Below are 22,670 nucleotides of genomic sequence, written 5' to 3' on the forward strand. Positions count from 1 at the left end.
AGAGAACGGAATCCAGAACAAAGGTAAAATTTCTGTAAAATTCTCATTTCAAAGTTTCTTCTTCGTACTCCCACTACTGTGCGCCTGAGTGTTCAAGCCTCACTGCCTTCGTGCTAATTTATTGCAAAACAAATCAAACTACGTTCACCGCGTGATCGAAGAAAATATTTTTCCTTGTACGAGGGTTATCGGAAAATAATTTCAATTTATTTTAGGCAAATAATGTAGGAGCAAGGGAAAGCTCGCGCACGCGAGGTAGCGTCATTTGACTCATTGCCTTGTAAACCTTCACATAACTTGTCCGCCTAGTGTTTGTTCTTGTCTCTACAGTGTGAGTTATGATGTGTCCTGCGACTGATAATACCATCAGGTACGAAATTCGCTGTTATCCGCTTTATTCACGCTAAAAACACGAGTGCTTTGTGAATTACCTGCGGTTTACGGTCAAAATATGGGTGAAGAAACTGTAAGACAGTGGTGTGGGCTGTTCAACGATGGGCGAAATGTTCGCGATGAAGAGCGACGTGGTCGGCCGGTCATCTGTAGTGAACGATGATCTTGTTCAAAGTGATGACAAAAAAAAAAGTTGTGAAAAACGGCTCTTCACAATTTCAGAACGTTCGTGAGAGTTTCCACAAATTTCACGCATTGTTCCCTACGAGACTATCACATGCTAGTAGGCTGTTACAAGTTCTGGGCAAAACGGGTTCCGAAAATGCTCACGTGCCCACAGAACGTAGAGAATGGCTTCGGCTTTCGCAGACATTCTCAGAGCGATACCACAAATAAGGCGACGAATTTCTCAGTCACATCGTAACACGTAAACGAAACCTGTGTTTCATTTGTAAATGCTGAAATCAAACAGCAGTCAAAGCAATGGATGCACATATATTCACTAAATATGCCGAAAAAGTTTACATAAACGCCGCCTCCCTTCCAGAAAGCTGATGGCAACTGTTTTCTGGGTCAGAAAAGAAGTTCTGATGGTGGAATTCAAGCAGCAAGAGATCAGAATAACGTCAGAAGTGTATTGCAAAACACTAACGAATTGCGTAGGGCCATTCAGATCAAAAGGCGTGGAATGCTGACTTCCGGTGTAGTGCTCCTCCATGACAATGGGCGTCCACATACAGCTGCTCGCACTTGAGCATTTCAACTGGGAGTTGTTTGACCGCCCTCCTTACAGCCCCGGTCTCGCTCTGAGCGACTACCTCCTGTTTACTCCTGCTTACCTGAAGAACTGGTTGCGATCACGGCGCTTCAACAGTAATAAGGAGCTGATGGAAAGTGTTAAAATGTGGCCGAGTTCAAATACGGCAGACTTCTCTGCCATAAGCATATGAAAACTGTTTCCCCGTTACGACAAGTAGCTCAATTCAGGAGGTGATTACGCTTAGAAGTCGCTGAAGCACGTACGTATTTTTTGTACACAATGTTTTTTTCTCAATGCTTGTTTTGTCAGCTCACCGGAGATTACTTTATGAATAGTCCTCGTACTTTGTTCAATATCCACCATATGGAAAAATCCTAATATAGAACAAGCTAACATATACCGCATATGTTATCAGTCGGCAAAATGTGACAGCAGTGAACAATGGATCGCACAAGAAAAGTTGACTTCGTACCCCCGGAATGCAGCACCGGCTAGAGAAAATTAATACTCCGTCCCGTTTAGAATCTAAGTGTAAATGTAGCTCTCTTCCCAGAACACTTCCGGTTCATAGCGTGCACATTCAGTAAAATCATAATTTGAAAGCGCCTCAAGGAAAATAAAGACTGAATCAGTGAGAAATAAGTACATAATGACTAAGCATGATATTGGTAATGACAACAGTTTCCCTTTCAAACTTCGAAGGACGCTATGCTAGTTTTCCAAACTTGTGTCATGCTTCGACAATCTTACGTTTGTGCGAAAAGAAATATTATAATTCTTGACACGGTTTAGTTAAAATCGCCAATATCAAATTTTGTCAAAAGCAATTTCATATGGAATTCCAGAACTATGAAATATTTGTACTTCGGCAGAGAGCGACAGTGCTCAGGGCAATACTGGACAAAAGCGCACTCATAATGCGCTGCTACTGCTGAGTAGCGTGAGACAGCGGTAACGTCCAACCCTGCTCGTTACACATCCTGCAGTTGATGTGCGCCGTGTCGCAAGAAATAACAATATACTCTGCTGAGAAACCAACATGCTAGTTCACGAACACTTCCAACGTCGTTTCCTGTCTTTTTCCTTCTGTTTCTACCTTCTTTTCCCTTTCCTGTATTTTTCTCCCTCACCCTTTTTTTCGAGCGTTTGCAACGATAAGTTGAATATATGAGCTAGATGGCGTTCCCGATATCTGCCTCGAACGGTTAATACATTTGACTGTATATTAGACAGTTTCAGTAAGGTCTGTCAACAGGTCGCGCCACAGCTCAAGCGGTTACTCGCTGCCTTCACACCGCGGCGGCCCGGGTTCAATCCTGTGTCTGGTCAAGTGGGATTTGTGGTGGACAAAGTGGCGCTGGGGCGGGTTTTCTCAGAGTACTTCGGTTTCCCTTGCCAATCTTTTTTTTTCCCTTGGCACTACAGCCCCAATGGGCCTAGGCCTACCTCCATGAACTTCTCCGTTCATTTCGGTTTTTCTAGATCTTACATATTCGGTGGGACTCCTTGGGCGGGTGATCAGGCCGTCGCAAGGTCTCTTCCTGTACACAAACACAGAAAAGCGCAAACACACAAACTAAGCATCCATGCCCTGAGTAGGATTCGAACCCACGATCCCGGTTTCCAAGCGAGCGAGGACAGTACATGCCTTAGACCTGCCAATCTTCATTCCACCAAATTCTCCATTATCATAATCACCCGGGGTAGGATACAATAGGCCAATCAGTTGCCGCCGTGCCGAGTGGACCCAGGTGGACTCCACCCCCCACTAAGCGAATTAAAAAAAAAAGAGGGTCCGTCAACCCAATCCAATTCTGTTTAAATCAGGAAGACTGTGACCGACACTTTACACAGGACCCACATGTGCTTCTGCGAGGACCTCGGGTGTAACTCGCTACATATTTATTAGAATGAAAAATGTTTCGGACAAAAGATGTTGAGAAAAATGAAACGAGCATAATATGCTAAATAATCTTTCGCCGCAAATCTTAAGGTTTTCGAGACAAGCGAGCTAATGCTCCAAATTCTACATCGAACCAACGCACAATGTAGAACACACCCAACGTATATACGCCCAAACAAGAAACGCATGCGCCATGCTGTATGATCATATAAAGATACATATCTTGAAAACTGCATACCTAATATACCACATATTAACAACCCGTACACCACAGAAACTTGTCTTTGGGCTCCACAGCCGGGGTTACTAAGTAGAAAGCTTCTACAAGAAAGACCTACAAACAACATACATACATACTCAGTTCTACACTGTAGCATTGGAACTTTAGTTGGCATACATATTTCTTAACCTCCCATGCTAAATAGTTTAAATATATATTTTTAAACATTTTCAAAATATTTTTAATATCTTTAATATTTCCATATATACACAACACTTTATCAACCTTGATATATGGTATATATTTTATCTTTTCTTTTATTTTGTATCTTCTATTTTAATTGTAAAACCAACTCGAGGCAAATATTATCTGTTAGCGCATAACACGACACGTTGCACTGGTATGGATCCATACCGGCAGTTCAGTAACTGTACGTATTCATATATATATATAACTGCCTGATGATGGTCTTGTAAGACCGAAACATGTAGCAGCAATAAAGATCGAATTGTAAAACATTACAACTGAGTTTATTTGTTGTGCTGACAGTTGCATAATTCCTACATTACCTTCAAAATTCTCTTGTGCTTATGTTTCGTGACTTCTATCAGTCTTCCCTCGTATCTTCATTATGTTACTGCTTTTCTATTACGTACCTGTGTTTCCCTTCTTTTCCGTATTTATTTATTTCATTCTCTTCTTTTCTTCAGTATTTCTTTCTTATTCTTAGTTTATTCATTCTGTTTTCATAATTGTTCTCTATTTCCTTCATATTTCTTTCTAACAGCTTCCCACCTCACTCTCCCCATGTTTTCATACCTGTTCCAAAAGCTTCCCTGTCTGTATCAAAGCAACGGTATGAATCACCGACCGCCGCAGGCAGCAACTGCCATTTTGGCTGCTGGCGGAGGGGCGGCTCACATTCTGCGGGTGTACTGTACCGCCCCTATATCGAGTGTCACTCGGGACTGAACCTGAGATTCCACGGTCAGAGGCCAATGCTTAACCATATGAGCTACAAACTCTAAACATAGCAGACAGTGAAGCAGTGGTTGAACTGCGGCGCAATATTACCATTGGGATTAGCAGGAGCAATACTAGAAGGGGAGGTAGCAAGAGATCATACTTAGTAGATGCACGTGTACGTCTATACAAAAAAGCAGTCCTGCAAGAGCTCGGTGTTGTGGCCACACAGCATATGCCAATGAAACTTGGAACGTTTCAACTGCTCTAACTTAAATATAGGCCTAAACAAATGTCGTAACGCTCAGGAATACAATTCCAGTGTTCCTCATGGAGCTGAGCCCTTCTGGAGGAGCGGCCAATTCTGCAGCTATTCAAGAATTTCCCGGCATTCTATGGAACCCAAAAGTTCATTACCGTGTTCACAAGAGCCCTCCACTGGTCCCTAACCTGACCCAGATCAATCCAATCCATTTCATCCTATATCTCTAAGATCCATTTTAATATTGTCCACCCACCTACGCATTGGTCTTCCCAGTGTACTTCTGGCTTTCCCACCAATATCTTATATGCATTCTCCACCATTCGTGCTACATGCCCTGCCTACCTCATCCTCCTTCACTTGATCATTCTAATTATACTTGGAGAAGAGTACAAGTTATGAAGCTCCTCATTATGCAGTTCTCTCCAACCTCCTGTCACTTCAACCCTCTTCGGTTCAACGTTCTCAAACGCCCTCAGTCAATGTTCCTCCCTTAATGTCAGAGACCAAGTTTCACACACATACAGAACCACACGCAAAAATTATAGTTTTGTATATTCTAATTTTTATGTTTCTAGAATCAGGTTTCGATCTGTTATCGTTGTTCCCAAATATCTGAACTGTGCTACATTTTCAAAACATCTGTTTCCTATCTTTATGTCATGATTCTGCCCTGCATTTTGGTGACGAGACAGCAACATATATTTAGTTTTCTCTGTGTTTACTTCTAGGCCCAACTCCTTACTTGCGTAAATTAAAATTTCTGCGTTTTTCTTTATGGTATCTATATTATCACCCAAAAACGCAGTGACGACTATTAGCGATCCTTCTCCGGCCAACATCATCCAAAATGCTTATCCTCTATAACAGTACATGAATACATTTTCGTCATTTAAGTTGTGCACTTCAATTCTGACCCGGCACTTGGGTAGTTGCACAGTAGGAAGTCAAACTCGAGTTAAGTCTAGTGACTTTCTCTGAGCCTACTGCACGATTTCATTAGTTAACGTAATTACATAAATGTGATGTTACATGGCGCCGTACATAGACTCAGAGAAACGATGTGATATGACCGCAAACACAGTAACAAAACAAAACTCCGGAGCCTGTAATCCGCAAGCGAACTATACCGACCGAGCGACCGCCGCTTGTCGGCGAAGTTAGTGCCAACTTTTGCGGATAGAGGGTGCCACGTGGTCAGCGCAACGGATCCCCACGGCCGTTAATCTTGATTTTTTAGACCGGAGCAGCTATTTCCTTGAAGCAGCTCCTCAATTATCCTCACGAGGCTGAGGGGACCCCGTTCGAGACCGACTTCTCAGAAAATCTGGTAGCGCTGGGAATCGAACCCGGACCTCTGGATCTGTAGCCAGGAACTCTGACCACTAGATTACAGGGGCGGTCACAAACACAAGAGCAGATTTATTATTTCTTTTGGATTAGAAAATCTTAAAATCTCCTTTCCAAAGATCCAAAACCAAGGCCCATGGGTCAAGTGAGGTTTACACTTCCTGGAAATTGTAAACTTCGCTACAATCACTAATAAAAGGAAACGCTGTACCTGACTGTACAAGGGGGCAGTACAAGAGACAAATTGGTACAGGGGATTATACACGTACAGATTTGTACAAAAGGAAATCAGTAATTCTTCTATGAGGCAACACAAAGGGGTTAGACATGGACAGAATCACAGAATAAAATGCGAGAAGGTGGACAAGATACAGATCAGACAGGCGGCCAAGTTAACGGAGGTTTATTATGCGTGCATTAATACAGTTTTGCCGGTTCCGTAAAAATATGGCTGTGACATACAGAGGTGGAGAACTGAAGTTGCGATGTACGCATTTCACGTCAGGCTGCGGGTGCATGATAATCACCGATAGCGTCGTTAAATAAACTATAATAACAAGACGTATAAGACATGGGAACGCTACCTTCAAAAACCCCTTATCTGATATATTAAGAAACTGACGACGAATATTAATGCAAGACAAGCCGGTACCTTTACTTCGTCTAATACAACACACGAAATCACTTTATTTTGCCAAGCCGAATGTTCTAACATTTTTATCTGTTCAGGAAACAATACTCTCTGGTATAAGAACTGATGGGGTCATGCATGTTACTCTCTGGGTTTGGAATTTCCTTAGAGGCCACGCGTAGGAGATAGTCACATTCCGGACAAGAGTGATTAATGAAGACTCGAAACTGGGTAAGAGCATCCGCTTAAACGCTTTCGTATTTGGAATTCAAGAAATTCTTAAGTCAGAATAACGTGTTTTTGTGTTTTCAGCCTCTGGAATGGAACTTTCAGAAAGTTAAAATCAACTTTTGCAAGACGAGTCATCATCACCCCCGCACTGAAACACAACCCCTAGCTCATGAAGCTGAGTTCTTCTTGAGAAGCAAATGTCTCTTAAGCCGGTCAAAATATCCACTCTTTCTACAGAAGCCGCCGGTTTATTACTTGTTTAGAAAGGCCTATCATTGGTCCCTATCCTGATGCACAACGTCCAAAAAAGCAGATCACTGTTGTCGCAAACTTTTTATAGCTTAAGATGAACGCAGTTCACATTCCTCTCTCATATTTCTCGACGATAAATTTTAATATTATTCTCTCACAAACAACTTCTAGCGCTTCCTTAAGGCTTTCTGCTCCTCAGAGTTGTCGCGTGTTGGATGTGATGTTGAGACAGCTCCTCACTGCCATTTGCAAAACTGGTTTCTGGATTCCTACAAGCTACAAATTATAGTTCAAACTTAACGAGAACCTGAGGAGTTAACGACACTGAAACTGATATGAACCAGAATCGCCTTGCCTCCGGTATGAGAACGCCGTCATTGTAATTAGCATACAGAATGAGGAATAATAGTTCGACTAGTGAACTAACTGGGTACGGGCTCGGATTCCGGCAAAACATAAAGGTCCCATACCTACATGCTCTCCTCAACAATTGGTTTTGTGAGAAAGCGAGAAGAGCGTGAATCTGAACGTTCGTCTCCATTTGTTGCTGAGGTTAGAGTCACGAGCAAGTTTATAAACGTGAAGCCTGCATCCTCAAACTGATAATGCAACTCGCACATTTATCACGTGTTTGCATTTAAAGAGGCAGTTCGCGCAGAAAACACAGCATACTCTCTTGTTACATGAATTTCTGGTCACACCGATCTATTACAACTGTGACATGTAGACCCACTGCCAAATAATAGCTGTGTAAACAGGCGACAGTACAACAGCCGTTGCTAGGGAACAGCTCTGTAGACACGCTGTTTCCCCGGCAACGACATAACACGCAATAACGGTAGAGACGTTTTTTATGAGGCCCGTGCCGGCACTATAAGACAAAGACTAGTGGTTCGGTTTAGATCAGGAGTCCCAAGGGACTCAGACCCGAGAAAGACTGCACTGGCAAGGGCCAGCAGCATATACAAAAGACAGACCCATCCTCTCGTCAGAGAGGGCGCCCCACAAAAACAAGACCGTAAATGCCAAACAGTAACAAATATCTGGTCATGAGCCCCAGCTGGGGATCGACACCAAGGCAGACAGACTGACTGACGGACCGTCAGTCGCAATATGACGTGGACTTGGACCTGGACTTGGTTTAGATCACATTTGCAGTTGTGAGAAGCGAAAAACTGGTAGCTGAGGCCGTGGACAGTTCGAGAACCCAGACGAAGGGGAACGTCCACCGTTGAAGCCGCCACCAAGCAACGGCTAATGAAGACTGAGAAGACTTTATGTGTGCTGTAGTTACAGTGATATTTGGAATGTGTAACTGTGAGACTCTCTTAGTTATTTGTAGTTGCGAGTGTGTCAGATAAATCCGATCAATCCAAACCCTGTCTACAGTCACGCTCGTAATACTTCACGCACCAATAGCAATTCATTCGTAATCTGTTGACCCATCTCTACATATTTCAGATACCTAGTTCAGATAGTCCCCTGACCATTATCACGAACCAAATGAAAATTTCGGGCGGCCGCATTTTAATTCTCATTCCACCATAAAAATCCATTCACGAAGTTGGCTATTTTTTTAAGATACGATTATCACGCATCGTGTGGAACCTATATGACGCCGTACTGACGTCGCTATCACACAAAGGTTCGCACGTTCGCCTCGTAGGCATTAGTCACTGTGGGAAATTTGAAAGTACGGCACTGGGGTGACCTATGGAATAACGTTCATATTATGTCTCGTAAAAATCGGTCAACTCATTCAGAATTCGAAACGGTGAACACAAAAAACACACAGCGACCATTCAAGTACCTATATTCTTTCCTGAAAAACAGAATAGTAGGCGGCAAGTACTTATGTTCGAGAATTACGATATGTATCACAAAATGCTCACTATGAAGGGACAGGTTTATAATACTGTCACGTATCTGTGGGTGTGTGACTATAGACAGGGTATGGGTTGGATATTCGATTTATTGACCACTTCTACACACCTTTCAAACTACATTTTGCAGATCACTTACGCACAGACTAGTGCCATCAGTCTGTTAGTCTCCACTAGCCGTTTCTTGGTAAGATTTAAAACAGTGGAGATTCTTACCTTTCCAGCACTCAGGTCCTCTTGTCACAGAGGCCCGTGCTGTCAACTTACAACTCAACTCAACTCAACTGGGTCCCAGGCTGGCCTTCATTTCACGCCAACCTCCTAGACTTATCTTCACAGGCTAACTTTCAACTGACAACTCCAGTCAAAGATAAAGTTACTTTACGATCTGCGGTTAACAGCCAATCAGTTCGTCCTGGCGTCAAGCCCCTTGAGACTCACGACAAGATCCTTTCTTTCAGCTAAAACCTTGCGGTCAGTCCTTACGTAACACCCTCTCTGACGAGAAGATAAGTGTGGTAAAAGGATAAAAACGTAAAACTATCCCTGTAACAGGCCGTGAAGGCCCACAGGGGTGTGAGACGTCGAGGCTCCCGCATTTTCTCTAGACAGTCGGTTCACAGTTGGCGGTGAGCTTGTCAGCCTTATACACCGGCCGCCGTTTACCCACCGGGAAGATTCCTGGTACTCATTTCTCTTAGAGGTGCGGTTGGAAGGTAAATTGAAAGTAAATTGAAAGAAATCCACCTCATTCGCTCGCGAACCCGCGACTTTCCGCTTGTAGCATAATGCCTCAACGAACTAAGCTACCACGTGCCCCGAAGATAGGTCTGTTGTACCTTTGTGAATATGCGTGGCCTTTAGTCAAGTGTACGTATCACACATATAGCGTGTTATGGGAAAATCTTCCTTTAGCACTATGTACAAGTCCTCTGTTAGTCCAGGGTTTGCAAAGCAGATCATGCACATCTTACGTAGCTTATGCTACAACGGAAGCTTAGTAACTTGAACGGTAGTACACTTGACCACCGCCTCTTATATTTTCTCTCTGGCTTCGCCTTGTCCTATACTGCGAACATGTTCATCCTCATGATTTTGTACTTCTGCTTGTTGCCTATACAACCGTATACATACGGAAGGTTGAAAGCTGTGTGCAAATCGCGGACCGGTGTGCATCTTGGAAAATTTCCAGCGTTTCGGAGAACCTTGTTTTGTAGGCGCTGTAATTTTAAGAGGTAGGTGTCTACCGTTAATTCCCAAGCGGGAAAAGCATAAGTCATTACTGATCTTACCAGTGCCTTATGGGGGGCGGGTAGTTTAATGCTGGCGCTTAAACGCTTACTTTTTAAGAGGCAGTAGATTCTAATAATGTTGTGAAGGCCTTGGCTACAATCATTTCTATGTGCAGTCTCCATTTAATCCTTTTATCGATGATTACAACCCATGATTGACGAAGGGGATATTGTGTCCATTCAATATAAGACGAGCCTCAGGGGGCCTAAGTCTATGAGAAAAATAGATGGCCTGAGTCTTATCATCACTGATCTTTATGTTCCAGCGCTCACACCACGTCTCAACAGCAATGAGACCTCGCTGCAGCTTTCTGAGAACATAACTCTCTCTGCTTCCTGTCGCATACGAATATACAGGTCATCAGCAAAGAGACCTAGATAGATACCAGGTGTTTGGAGCATATCATTTATATATAGAGCGTAGAATGAGGGGGCAGTACGGCACCCCTGCTTGTATTTCCCTTGGCGTAGACATTTCACCTTCGACAGAAATTCTGAATTTTTGTCTAAGAAAGAAAAGAGCTAATAAGCTACATTAAACTGGTCGAGAATTTTAATTCCGATAATTAATATAGTAAGCCGAGGAGCGATATTTTATCGAAGACTTTTTCAATATCCAAGCATACAGCAGTCGTAGACATGTTCTTTATGAAAATTAAGTTCACGTCGTCCGTAAGCCTCATATACTGAAGTGTGGTGTTACAACTAACTCGTTGCTTCAAACTGTCCTGCTCACATCTCGGCACGGTCCACATAGAAACCACTGTTTCCATTGTTCTAGTCCAACAATACCTCGACCGCTGCATAGAAACGAGTGTTTATCAACCTAATGCATACCAAAGGCTGTACTGGTTGCCCTTTTTGGTGTTTCTGCCCAGAAACTGATCTATATGCCACAATACCATAAGGCCAGCGTGTCGTTCTACACCAACAGTCCAGATGACAGCTAAAAATACCTTCATCATCTCAAATTACTCTTTCATTTACGGTGGTTACTGATTTTTAACCAAGTAACTAATACCACAAAGAAACGCTCTTCCCGGAATGCTGAGGGTTGATTAGGAAGACGAGAAATGCCCTGCCTTTTTATGGAAGCCGAAGTTTCATTACATCCTGTTAGTGGACTCTCTCCAGAATCAGCTGCAGCCCATAACGCCATACCAACTTTCTCCTTGACATATTGTACTATTATTCTCCCATCTCAAAGCGGTCTCTTCATCTCGGGTTCCCTGTTCAAAATTCGGTATAAATTTCTCATCTTTCCCATGTGTGCCAAGTACCTCACTCGTCTCAAAGAGTGATCTGGTGGAAACCCTGCAGCAATCATGCTGCTCCAATATTCAATTGGGCACAGGGACCCAGCAGCGTTAAACTGGTACTCATAAGGCCCTCATGTTTATAGCTAGTAGCGACAAACATGTCAAGTGGGATCAGGACAAACTGCTGAAGCAAACCAATAACGGTCAATTACGAAAACAGATGTTGCATGTCTAACTTCAATTATCCTTTCACAAACCTGTATACCCATGTTGGATCTGTACTCCTTATTATAAAGCTCTGATTTGCTGTGAATATGTAACATTCTCGGAATACTGCCCACCTGTTTGGCTTTCGCCGTTGCCCTGCAGATATTTTCATGGTCCGTATGGTCATGGTGGCTCTCGCAGAGGATGGACTGAAAGTACTGTTCATACTGAGCCAGCCTTTGCACCTGAAACAGAAGAGAAAGGGTCGTGAACATTTCTTCTAATGCTGGAAATGAGCAGTCCTGGGCAGAACGTATAACACATTCCTGCAATTAATGTGCCAGTATTTGTTGTTAACTCTGTTAGTCACTATAAATAATCGATTATATAATTTCCGGTTCCTTTTGCGTAGAACAAAAATCTATTACATTAAATTTTCACCAAGCGAGATGGTGTAGCAGACTAAAGTCGGTTAATGCTGGTTTCGAATTTTTGTCAGAATATCGGCAATCCGTGAATATTCTCAGTCCATCCAGTGAGAGCACTTCGAATAGGCTACGTCCACACCCTTTTGAATATCCTCCATTTCACCATTCATCCTGCGATTTGGCTTCGTGTATTCTAGATACTGACACGAAATAAACTTGCCTAACATAACCTCAAACCTGTTGCAGACTATCACAGCAAACACATAAAAATATTTCATACATATATGACGTATGGATTGGAGTACATCTTGAGGACTCTCCTCTGCTCACTGGTGGTGGTTTTGAAGATTTATGATGCCATCTCTACAGGAAAAAACTGCCTCTTGTGGAAGGACTGACAAAAGAAACCAGCGACACCCAGTCTGCAGGCTTGAGACTCCGGCCTCGCTGTAAACAGTATGGGTAGAGCAACTGTTAATGTAGTACTCTCCAGGAACTCTGCCGCGATTTGTCTCATGCTGACACTCCGCTTCTCTTCAACGCGGTCCTGAACACGCTAAACTTCAAGCGTCACGACGGATCTCTCTTCCCCGACTGACAGCGAGAGGCTTCTATGTTCCAGTCTCTTTAAGCCGACGATCAATGGCGGCAAAATTATTATGGTTTGATGGCGTCAGTGTGGGAACGTTTCCTGGCAGAGGTGCGCAGTTCTCCAACCACTGTCATTGCATGTCGGCGCTTTCGTTAAACGGATACCCATTCATAATCCAGCACTCACAGTACCACAGCATGCGAAATTCTAATTTCCCACTACGTACTGTAAAAGTTCTTCCTTTACAGTTTGCCATTATACACAAGCAGTTCACACGACCAAGACTGCTCAGCTGTCGAAAATGATTTCTAAGCAGTGACACTGATAACGGCATCAGAACGTGTTTGAAGGTAAAATGTAGGCCTTCAACGTGAACATGCTTTTTCTTCCCTGCCAGAAATCAAAGAGCCGCGGAAGTTGAGAATATTAATTGGAATCATCACTAAATTAGCCGGACTAACTCAGAAAGAAGGCGGTCACGGTAGCCGAGCGGTCTAAGGCATGCACTGTCTTCGCTCGCTTGGAAACCGGGATCGTGGGTTCGAATCCTACTGAGGGCATGGATGTTTGTGTGCGTTTTTCTGTGTTTGTCTACAGGCAGAGGCCTTGCGACGAGCTGATCACTCGCCCAAGGTGTCCTACCGAATGAGATCTAGAAAAACCGAAGTGAACGGAGTTCATGGAGGTAGGCCTAGGCCCACTGGGGCTGTAGTGCCAAGGAAAAACAAACTCAGAGAGAAAGCGTCTGCGTACCCATGTTTACATGAACTTTTTTGTTTCAGTATGTGGAGCTCACTCCCAAATTTCTCTGCATGACAGACACCATGTCACAACCCAGAAAATCACATCTCATATAAGATAAAGCTGATCATACGGCTCAGTAATATCTTAACATAAGGAGTGTGGAGGCAAAGCTCCATACATTCCAGACCTCGGAACTAGGTGATCAGCTTTAACCATAGAGAAAGAGCTAGTAGTAAGCCTCAGATAAGGCCGCGCCATAGCTCAAGCAGTTACTCCCTGGCTTCCAACCGCGACGGCCCGGGTACGATCCCGGATCTGGTCAAGTAGGATTTGTGGTGGACAAAGTGGCGTTGGGGCAGCTTTCTCCGAATACTTCGGTTTCCCCTGCCAATCTTCATTCCACCAATTGCTCCACAATCACCCTCACCTATCATCTGGGGCTGGTACAATAGGCCAGAAGTGGCCGCAGTACAAGGGACTTAGTCCCACCCCACTAGCAAAAAAAAAAAAGCCTCGGATAGGCGACTCACTGCCAACTGGGCAAGATACCCGCCCAGTTTACTGCCCGTAGCCTGCCAATTTACTGGCTGAAGCCTCACGGTGCACCCCCACATTGTTGGGGATTCTCCGACAGTGAGGTCTGCTACGAGTTAAAGGTAGGCTATCATCATGACTAAAATTTATAGGAAGAAAAATTATCATTCGGTAAAACAAAATAGAATATATGGTAAATTATTATTTATATTTCTCAATAAATAAGAAAGCATAAAGTAAAGCACAGTAAAAGGTGAAGTCCAATTACCGCGCCATGAGAACGTAAGGGCGAGTGGAGGTGTAGCTCCACACTGCCGACCTTGGTACAGATGGAGGTAAGGGTGAGAGTCACGCCGCGGCCGCTTTACACCTGAGGAAAGAATCCCTGGTACCCGCTGAACAGGAGGATTCGTGGGTCCGAGAGCCGGTGTGGACGTTGTGGACTAAAGAAAAACAACACCCGCAACCTAACAGGGAACACACAACACGAGACACGATATACACCGAGAGTAAGAGGAACGACTCCCATAGTGGTGGAACTATGCGCGGTGTTAGAATTGGGACAGATAAGATAAATAATATTAACAAGTTTTAACATATAAATATTTATTATAATTGACGAACATTTTTAAATACTTTTTAAATTTTACAATGACATAATGGCAAGCAATGAAATAGATTAACGTAAATGGAGCACCTGATGATGGCACTATAGTGCCGAAACATGTTGTGAAATAACAAGTGAAACCGAGTGCACTAAAAGACGGACACTGCATACATATCATGGACGAAAATCAGTGCAACAGGACGCTAAAATACAACATAAAGAAAAATCACTTAACTCTGCTGGGAATCGAACCCCAGCTGTCCAGCCCGTAGCCAACTGTTATACCGACTGAGCTATCCTGGCTCCAAATAAGGAACTATCGATAAATAAATATCAAACTAATATAAATATACACTGAAGTTAATAGGATTTCCTCAGTCACTACAGCAACAACTGTTATAACTGGCAGTGTTGAAATGAGGCCGTGCCATCCACGGCGACACTGATGTGTTGCTACACGTACATTCGAAAAGCAACATGAATCGACGACAGTTACTGATGTTGCAGTTAGTCATCGAAATATTTCCAATATTTTAAACATATCTACCAGTACAAGTTTCGAGAATGATGTACTATAAAGGTTTGCTGTTCAACAGGAAACTTTTAGTTCTTCCTATCAGAACGCTGAGCTTGGGGTGAGTAACGATGGTTCGTTGAGGCGCCTGACGGCCAATGAGTTACAATTGGCCACGGCCGTTTCCTCTGCAGCAGTCTTGCGTTGCTCCGCTTTGAATCGAATCCGGTTTGTCGGATGACCTCGCCTGCCGCATACCGATGTGCTGTGGCCCTGCCACATGTGGACCAGATGGTAACAAATTCCAAACTAACTGCGAATTCCTTGGAGCCACCCTCCGAACTATCCTACAGATGAAGCTGAGGGTGAGAAAAATATTTATATGGACCCTGTTTCTTCCTATTTACTCACTGGTTTAAGGATGCCAGCAACAGCAAAAATATTAGTTCCCTATAGTGTCGAGGGGCAGGACGATTAGTGAATAATGAATGGGAAAGGATTTGGAAGGAAGCGGACGTAGCCTAATGTAGGGTAGTACGCCTGGAGGGACTGCAAGACACCATGAAAACACGAGGTCAGGACAACAGATCTCCATGACAAGTTTTGAAACCAGGACCTTTCAAACACGAAGCAAAAATGGCGCCTTCTCGACGGCGACGCCTAACTCTCTTCTTTTTTGTTTCTTGCCATTACAATGATAAGACATTCTGTAGGAGCCTTTCGATGGGGGATCAGGAACACGGCAAGGTCTCAACCTGAACTCCATAGAAAGCCGTGAAAACATACATCAGTGCTCCAGCTTGGTCTGAGCGTGAAAACACATCAGTGCTCAAGCTGGCTCTGTAGGTGAAAACACATCAGTGCTCAAGCTGGGTCTGAACGTGAAAACACATCAGTGCTGAAGCTTGGTCTGAGCGTGAAAACACATCAGTGCTCGGACTGACTCTGAACGTGAAAACACATCAGTGCTCGGACTGACTCTGAGCGTGAAAACACATCAGTGCTCGGATTGACTCTGAACGTGAAAACACATCAGTGCTCGGACTGACTCTGAACGTGAAAACACATCAGTGCTCGGGTTGGCTCTGAACGTGAAAACACATCAGTGCTCAAGCTTGGTCTGAGCGTGAAAACACATCAGTGCTCGAGTTGGTTCTGAACGTAAAAACTCATCAGTGCTCAAGCTGGCTCTGTAGGTGAAAACATATCAGTGCTGGCTCTATAGGTGAAAACACGTCAGTGCTCGAGCTCGGTCTGAACGTGAAAACATATCAGAATTCGAGGTGGGCGTGAAATCAGCTGAAGATTCTGAATGCTGATACACGAATCGTTTCAAATAACTGGCAATGAGACGGAGTAGGCAGTATGGGATACAGTCAGGAATTTAAATGTATGTGGCTCATTACACAAAATCCAGTATCAAGACAGGAGGGAACAATAGAGGATCGGAGGAATGCGGTTTGAAAAAGGACGGTAATTTAAGCAGACAGCTGAATCTGGTCCACAACAATTAAAAGCATATTCCGATTTCTAGCTACAAATAATCACACTGCTTTAGGACATATTTGGCTGGAAGTATAAACATAAAGTTGTCCCTGTACTTAAGCAATCACCACGCCATGAAAACATACTGGAGGAGCAGAGGTATAGCTCCACGCATACTTAATCTCCCACTAGCTGGAGGTGAACGATCAATTTCACGCCTGGGCTCTTTTTTTTTCTCTGGGGGAAAAGTGGCCCCCGGTACCCACTGAACAGGACAGGCGGGGCTACAGAGCTGGTCTGGGCGCTGTGGAGACTTTCTCCTGCTGGGAGGCGAATCCCAAATCCTCAAACGTTGGGCTGTAGCCGAGTTTCTATACCGACCGAGCTACGGAGGCTGTACTACATTACCTACGGTTTAAGATATTTTAATCGAATTACTGTCACAGCGGCAGTCCATCGTACAGTGCGATTCCCAGAACATTCTACAATGAATTTAGTTCACTTCAGGAACTGTGATCACTTGTCAAGCACTAAGACAATGCACTGCCTTTGCCCGTTGTTTTGAAGTTCCTTACTGCGAGAGAAGATTCACATAGTGGTTCATTTGGCTATGACATCGTATAGTCTGGTAGGTTGTTACCAACGTTCTGGAGGAATGTACTGCCTACTTCGAAACGTCAGTAGTCACCTAACAGACTACAAAACGTCATGACACAGAGAAACAGAACTGGATTATAAATACATCGCAAGCATTTGAAAACGTTTAGGGCAGACATTGATGGTTAAGCGCAGCTTTCACTGTGCCTACACTCCACGCCCTGAAGACGAACTGGAGTAGTGGAGGCGAAGCTTCACACTTGGCTTCATATGGAAACATGCAGCTACCTTCAGGCTCTCTGCCATGGAGAACGCGCCGGCTATTATAGGCACTGGACACGAAGTCTGAAGGTAACAGAGAATAATACGGATCGAAGAACTTGGTCTGTTGCACAGCTCACATTAGAAGTTAAATCAAATGGATTGGACAAGGGGCTAAATTTTGACTGCGAAAGACCTTGAAAAGCATACGCTTTCAAGACCGAATGACAGATGGAAGGATAGTTTCTAGTTTATTATTGCGTTACATTTTTGGCGACGGTGTACTAGCTGCTGGCTTTATGAGACACTAAAGCGGAAAAGACCAGGCACTATTCCGGCACTGACTGAAGGAAACCACGAAAACACCTCAGTGGGCAGATCCGCTTTACGGCGATGTACTAGCCAGACGGCTCAACGCGCAAGTCCATTCCTCCATCGATCGAAGTGCCGCCCAAATCGCGCAATGACTAGCAAACAGAAAACTCCGTGGCCTGTAGTCCGCAAGCGAACAATACCGACCGAGCGACCGCCGCTTGTCGGCGAAGTTAGTGCAAACTTTAGCGGATAGAGAATGTCACGTTGTCAGTGCAACGTATCCCCAAGGCCGTTAATTTCGGTTTTCTAGACCGGAGCCTCTATTTCCTTGAAATAGCTGAGTGGACCCCGTTCCAGACCCACTACTTCTCAGAAAATCTGGTAATGCAAGGAATCGAACCCGAGACCTATGGATCTATAGCCAGGAACTCTAACCACTAGACCACAGAGGCAGTCCAAAATGTATCTAACAACATTTAGAAGCAGACAGTAACACGTCTCCGGCCTGAACGGACAATATTGAGTGTTTCAGTGCCGAACAGGCGAAACCGAGTACTATTTAAGACCTATCAGACGCGTTAGGCCAGAGAAGCTCATCGTGTGTTTCCAGTCCGACCACATGTCTGAACCATCACCATGAGCATACAACTCGGGGCCTGAGCACAGATCACATGTTCCTGTCTTGATCAGACATAACACATTTCAGGACCGACAAACATCAAATGGGCCAAGAATTAATACATCGGTTAATAACAAAAGTCATGGGCACGCGGGGTGCCCATCCGAATAAAAGAACGTAAAAAGAAATCACCTCTTCTCCAAGATGTAGCGCCATTTCTGATACGTGAGGTCAAACGTATTTCGCATACGAAGTCTATAAATCTTGTGTGCGTGTTGGCAACCCTGCTGCGTGCGTGCAGGGTGCGTTCGGGAAAGCAACCAAGACCGATCATACTATGACGCTTAACTGTCATTACACTAAACCCGTGATCTGTGATAACATGCCGACCTTGAAACCGTACGTGCTATGGCTTATAACAACACGACACACAGAGCGTTCGGACGGACAAGTTGAAGGCCATTTCAAAGTCGCCGACCGACCTGGAATGAAGTTTTCATCCGAAACCACAAGAGACGATAAAAATATTCAAGGTTCCTCTGTGTCTTCATTAAATCATCCCCTACCCAAAACCAGCATCTTCTGTTGTTCTGTGGACAGTACCATGGATGGGAATGGGCCCTTTGTGGCCTCAAATTCTCTAAATAATATTTAAAAATCCAATTGCTATATTACAGAACAGGTTCTGTGTGGCCATTACAAATCAACCGGATAATGCTGTCTGAGAAAGAGTGAGTGGTTATCTTAAAAATTGTGAGAAACTCATAAATGCACGGGGATGGGAATACAGCTGGTTTTGTCGTAATGCGACAGCAAACTCTACTATTCAAACTTCAAACTAGCTGAACATTAACTTCATGCCACTTCTTAATCGTTCCCGGAGGGGCAAAATAAGTAGCCAACGTCGTTACCCATCAACATCCTCATACGCTGCCAGTTATGGCTGCTAATTCCACAAATTACACGCTATAAAGCAAGGCTGGCCAGAAGGTAGTGGAGAACTCTAGATACGAGACAGTACTGTCCTCCAACAGAGAAAAGGCGAGGATACTACAAGCGCCAGCCGCCTGCAGTGCGCAAGTGGAACACCGGCAAAATTTCGGCGTGGTTCTTACTGTTGCCCTTGCTACAGTGAAGCACATGTCCGTGAACAGAATGTTCAAGGTCGACTTGCTCTACTCTCCACTTGCCTCGCCTTTCCTTGGTTCGAGGACAGCACAGAGGGTGCAACTGGTTAGGTTTCTCTAAGGTAGGTATATTTATGGCAAAACACTGACAGAAACAAGATAATAGTTTCATATGATACTTAACTGGGGAAAACCCGAAATTTTCCGAACACAAGCTTTTAAAAAAATCAGTATCGTGCTCAATGATAGAGAAATTTAGTATGAACGATGTCAGATCATGGGCTTTGGATTAGATCAGGGTAGGGAATTTCTCGATCATCTGTAAGCACCGTGGTCTATTCCTCTTACATTTCAGTTTAATGAGGTTCAGTTGACTCGAGGCGTTCTGTAGCAGAGCTACAGCACCTATGTGACATCCGTAACTCGGCCCTAGGACCGCAATCAATAGACTGGTCACGTAGCTCGAATGGGAAAGACAAGAAAATCATACAGAATTTTGACATGAATCGCCTTGAGAATGTGGTTCAACATAACACTCCGGCAGCGTCAACTCCAGGAAAAGAGCCGCTGGGCATCTACTGGCTAGCAGACTGGATAGATACAGAGCCCTTCAGTATCTGACGAGAAATCTTCAAAACCCAACTCCCCTAACAGGATTCAAACTTCGAAACTTGTGTCCACAGTCCGACACTTCATGGCTTCTCATGTCTATATAAACTGAGACTAAAATTAAAATGAAACAAGAATTCTGGAAGAATTAATTGCCGACTTATCTGATACATGGACACGGACCGCATAAAAAATGACGCGTCCAACAACAATTCATCTATTGTTGCGCGTGTACTTGTTACCGCTGTAATGTTTTTGCCAAGCCATTTCCTAGCAACGACAGGAGGATATGGCCACATTGACTGATGGGAGGGATGTATCAAGTACGCCACTGACATGGACTCAGGTGTCATGATACACATACCAAGTTTCACACAGACTGGTTCAGTATAGTTCGCTTGCGAAGTTTATATATATATAGATGAACTACACGCTTTAAGGGGCTGACAGCACTAGGCTGATTCTTATATACTTAGCTACAAAAGAAAATATTTTGTCTCGTCATCCAAACGACTTCTTGCTGTGGACAGTAAATTGACTGTCACATCCAATTCCTTCCGTCACAACAGATACCCTACGTTTTATCAGAATCCCATCCATCAGACTGACAGTGCCTCCAGTGATGAGGCCCATATTTCATTCCAACTTGTGTATATGGCACTTTTGTTGATCTTCTTTTCTTTCTCTTTGCTTTTTCCTTCGATACACCCATTCCTGACCCTTCCTGTTATCACAAACCCCATTATTCAATTCTCGTTCATTATATTGCTGCCTACGACACAAGCCGTTACTTGCAACCCGAATGTACAGTCCGAATGCAGTTAATATCATACACGTACATCCGCATCCTTTCCTGTACCAAAATACGCACATTATCTAGTGTTGTATTTTAAAATAATTATAACTCGAACATTCAATAATTTAATGGGTGTACGGACGGCTTCTGTGGTATAGTCGTCAGAGTTCCTGCCTACAGACCCTCAGGTCCGACTTCGATTCTTGGCCTTACCCGATTTTCTGAGAAGTAGTGGGTCTGGGATGGGGTCCACTCAGCCTCGTGAGGATAACTGAGGTGTTATTTCAAGCAAATAGCGGCTCCGGTCTAGAAAACCGAAATTAACGGCCGTGGGGATTCGTTGCGCTGACCACGTGACACCCTCTATCCGCTAAAGTTGGCACTAACTTCACCGACAAGTGGCGGTCGCTCGGTCGCTATAGTTCGCTTGCGGACTCGAGCCACGGAGTTTAATGGGCATACGAACAAACACGTTGAACCACGCCAATGGTAACTGCTGGCAAAGTTAATCAGCAGTAAACATATTACACAATTCTGTTGCCTATACAGCACATCGAAAGTGTTCAAAATAATCACACGGAATGACAGAAGAGAAATGGGAAAGTGGAAAGGGCAGTGAGCTCAGTAGAAGTATTACGAGAGGGCAAGACTAACAAAATTTTCTTCTTCGCAGGTATCCAGGCGGTATTCGCTCATCCTTCGGGATAATGCAGATATGAGAGGGAGAAAATCATCGGGAACTTAAGTGAATAGGAAGTATGGCTAGAAAGTTCCAAGAATGGCATGGCAAGGAAGTTAAGAACTGAATTTGCCAATTAACTGGTGTTGTCCCGTTCAAATTAGTCCCTTCCGGCTGCTACACAAGAAGCAGCACAAGTATAAGAAGGTGTATACATTTACACCAGATCTGGAATTATTTCTCATTATCACTTCCAGCGCGTGTGAAGTACACTGCTCCACCTCCCCTGACGCAAAATGTTTTCATGGATGTGTACAGGAATAAGTCGCGTGGAGACAAATTGGGAGAACGGGGAGGCTACTACAACAGACGTACCCGTTCCGGCGTTATAAATAGCTCCGCTGATAGGGCAATGTGGGACAGCGCGTTGTTTTGCTACAACATTCACTTACCCGGCCAAAAGTTGTGCTTTTCCCACCCAACTTTTACTCCTCAAACGTCGCAGTTCGTCAATGTGCTGAGTGACTGATAGTTCGTCTTTGGCAACGAATTCTGAGTAGATGGTTTTTTTTTTCGGTCTGGAAGAACTTACTTTCGTGCACTCGTAGTCTGCCTTTGGTCTCAGCGTCGTACTGAAATATTCACGTTTCGTCCCCTGTGATGGCGTTACCAGGGCAACTTAGGATGGCTTTCATTTTGTCCAAAATTTCGACAAGAACTTGTTTTCCCCTTCAGTCACTGGTCATCGGTCATGTTTCTTTGGCACCATCTTAACACAAACATTTTCAATTTCGAGAAACGTTACTTAAAATATGACGAACACTCCTCTGTTCACTCCCAGTTCTCCTGTCATTATTTCGATAATTATTCTTCGACCGGTAGAAACATTCTTATCAGCTTTCTGTTGTCAACTGACGCCACCGAGAATTATAACGGACGTCTACTCCTTCAGATGATCGTTTGTACAATTAAAAAGCTAGTCCAGTCGACAGTGCTGACTCCTCGAAAACTTCTAACTTCTAACTCTCGGTTGCTGCTTTCTTCAATCTGAAACTAAAGCCCTGTTTAATGAAAATATCGGGCACGTTTACGTCGTCGTAACACGAAGCACCACTTCAACAAGTGCACAAGAATGTGCTACTTCTTAGACTACTGCT

General features: G+C 44.0%; 1 protein-coding gene across 1 annotated transcript in view; it reads right to left on the reverse strand.

Annotated features, from left to right (window-relative positions):
• LOC111871462 overlaps positions 1-22,670 on the reverse strand; it is a gene marked incomplete at its 5' end in the record, with an annotated part of 601,181 nt that overhangs the window by 43,024 nt on the left and 535,487 nt on the right. Inside the window, 1 exon segment of the mRNA XM_023864604.2 lies at positions 11,741-11,851. Within this exon segment, the coding sequence (XP_023720372.1) occupies positions 11,741-11,851 (111 nt within the window).

Source organism: Cryptotermes secundus, unplaced genomic scaffold (assembly GCF_002891405.2).
Source record: "Cryptotermes secundus unplaced genomic scaffold, Csec_1.0 scaffold465, whole genome shotgun sequence".
NCBI lineage: Eukaryota > Metazoa > Arthropoda > Insecta > Blattodea > Kalotermitidae > Cryptotermes > Cryptotermes secundus.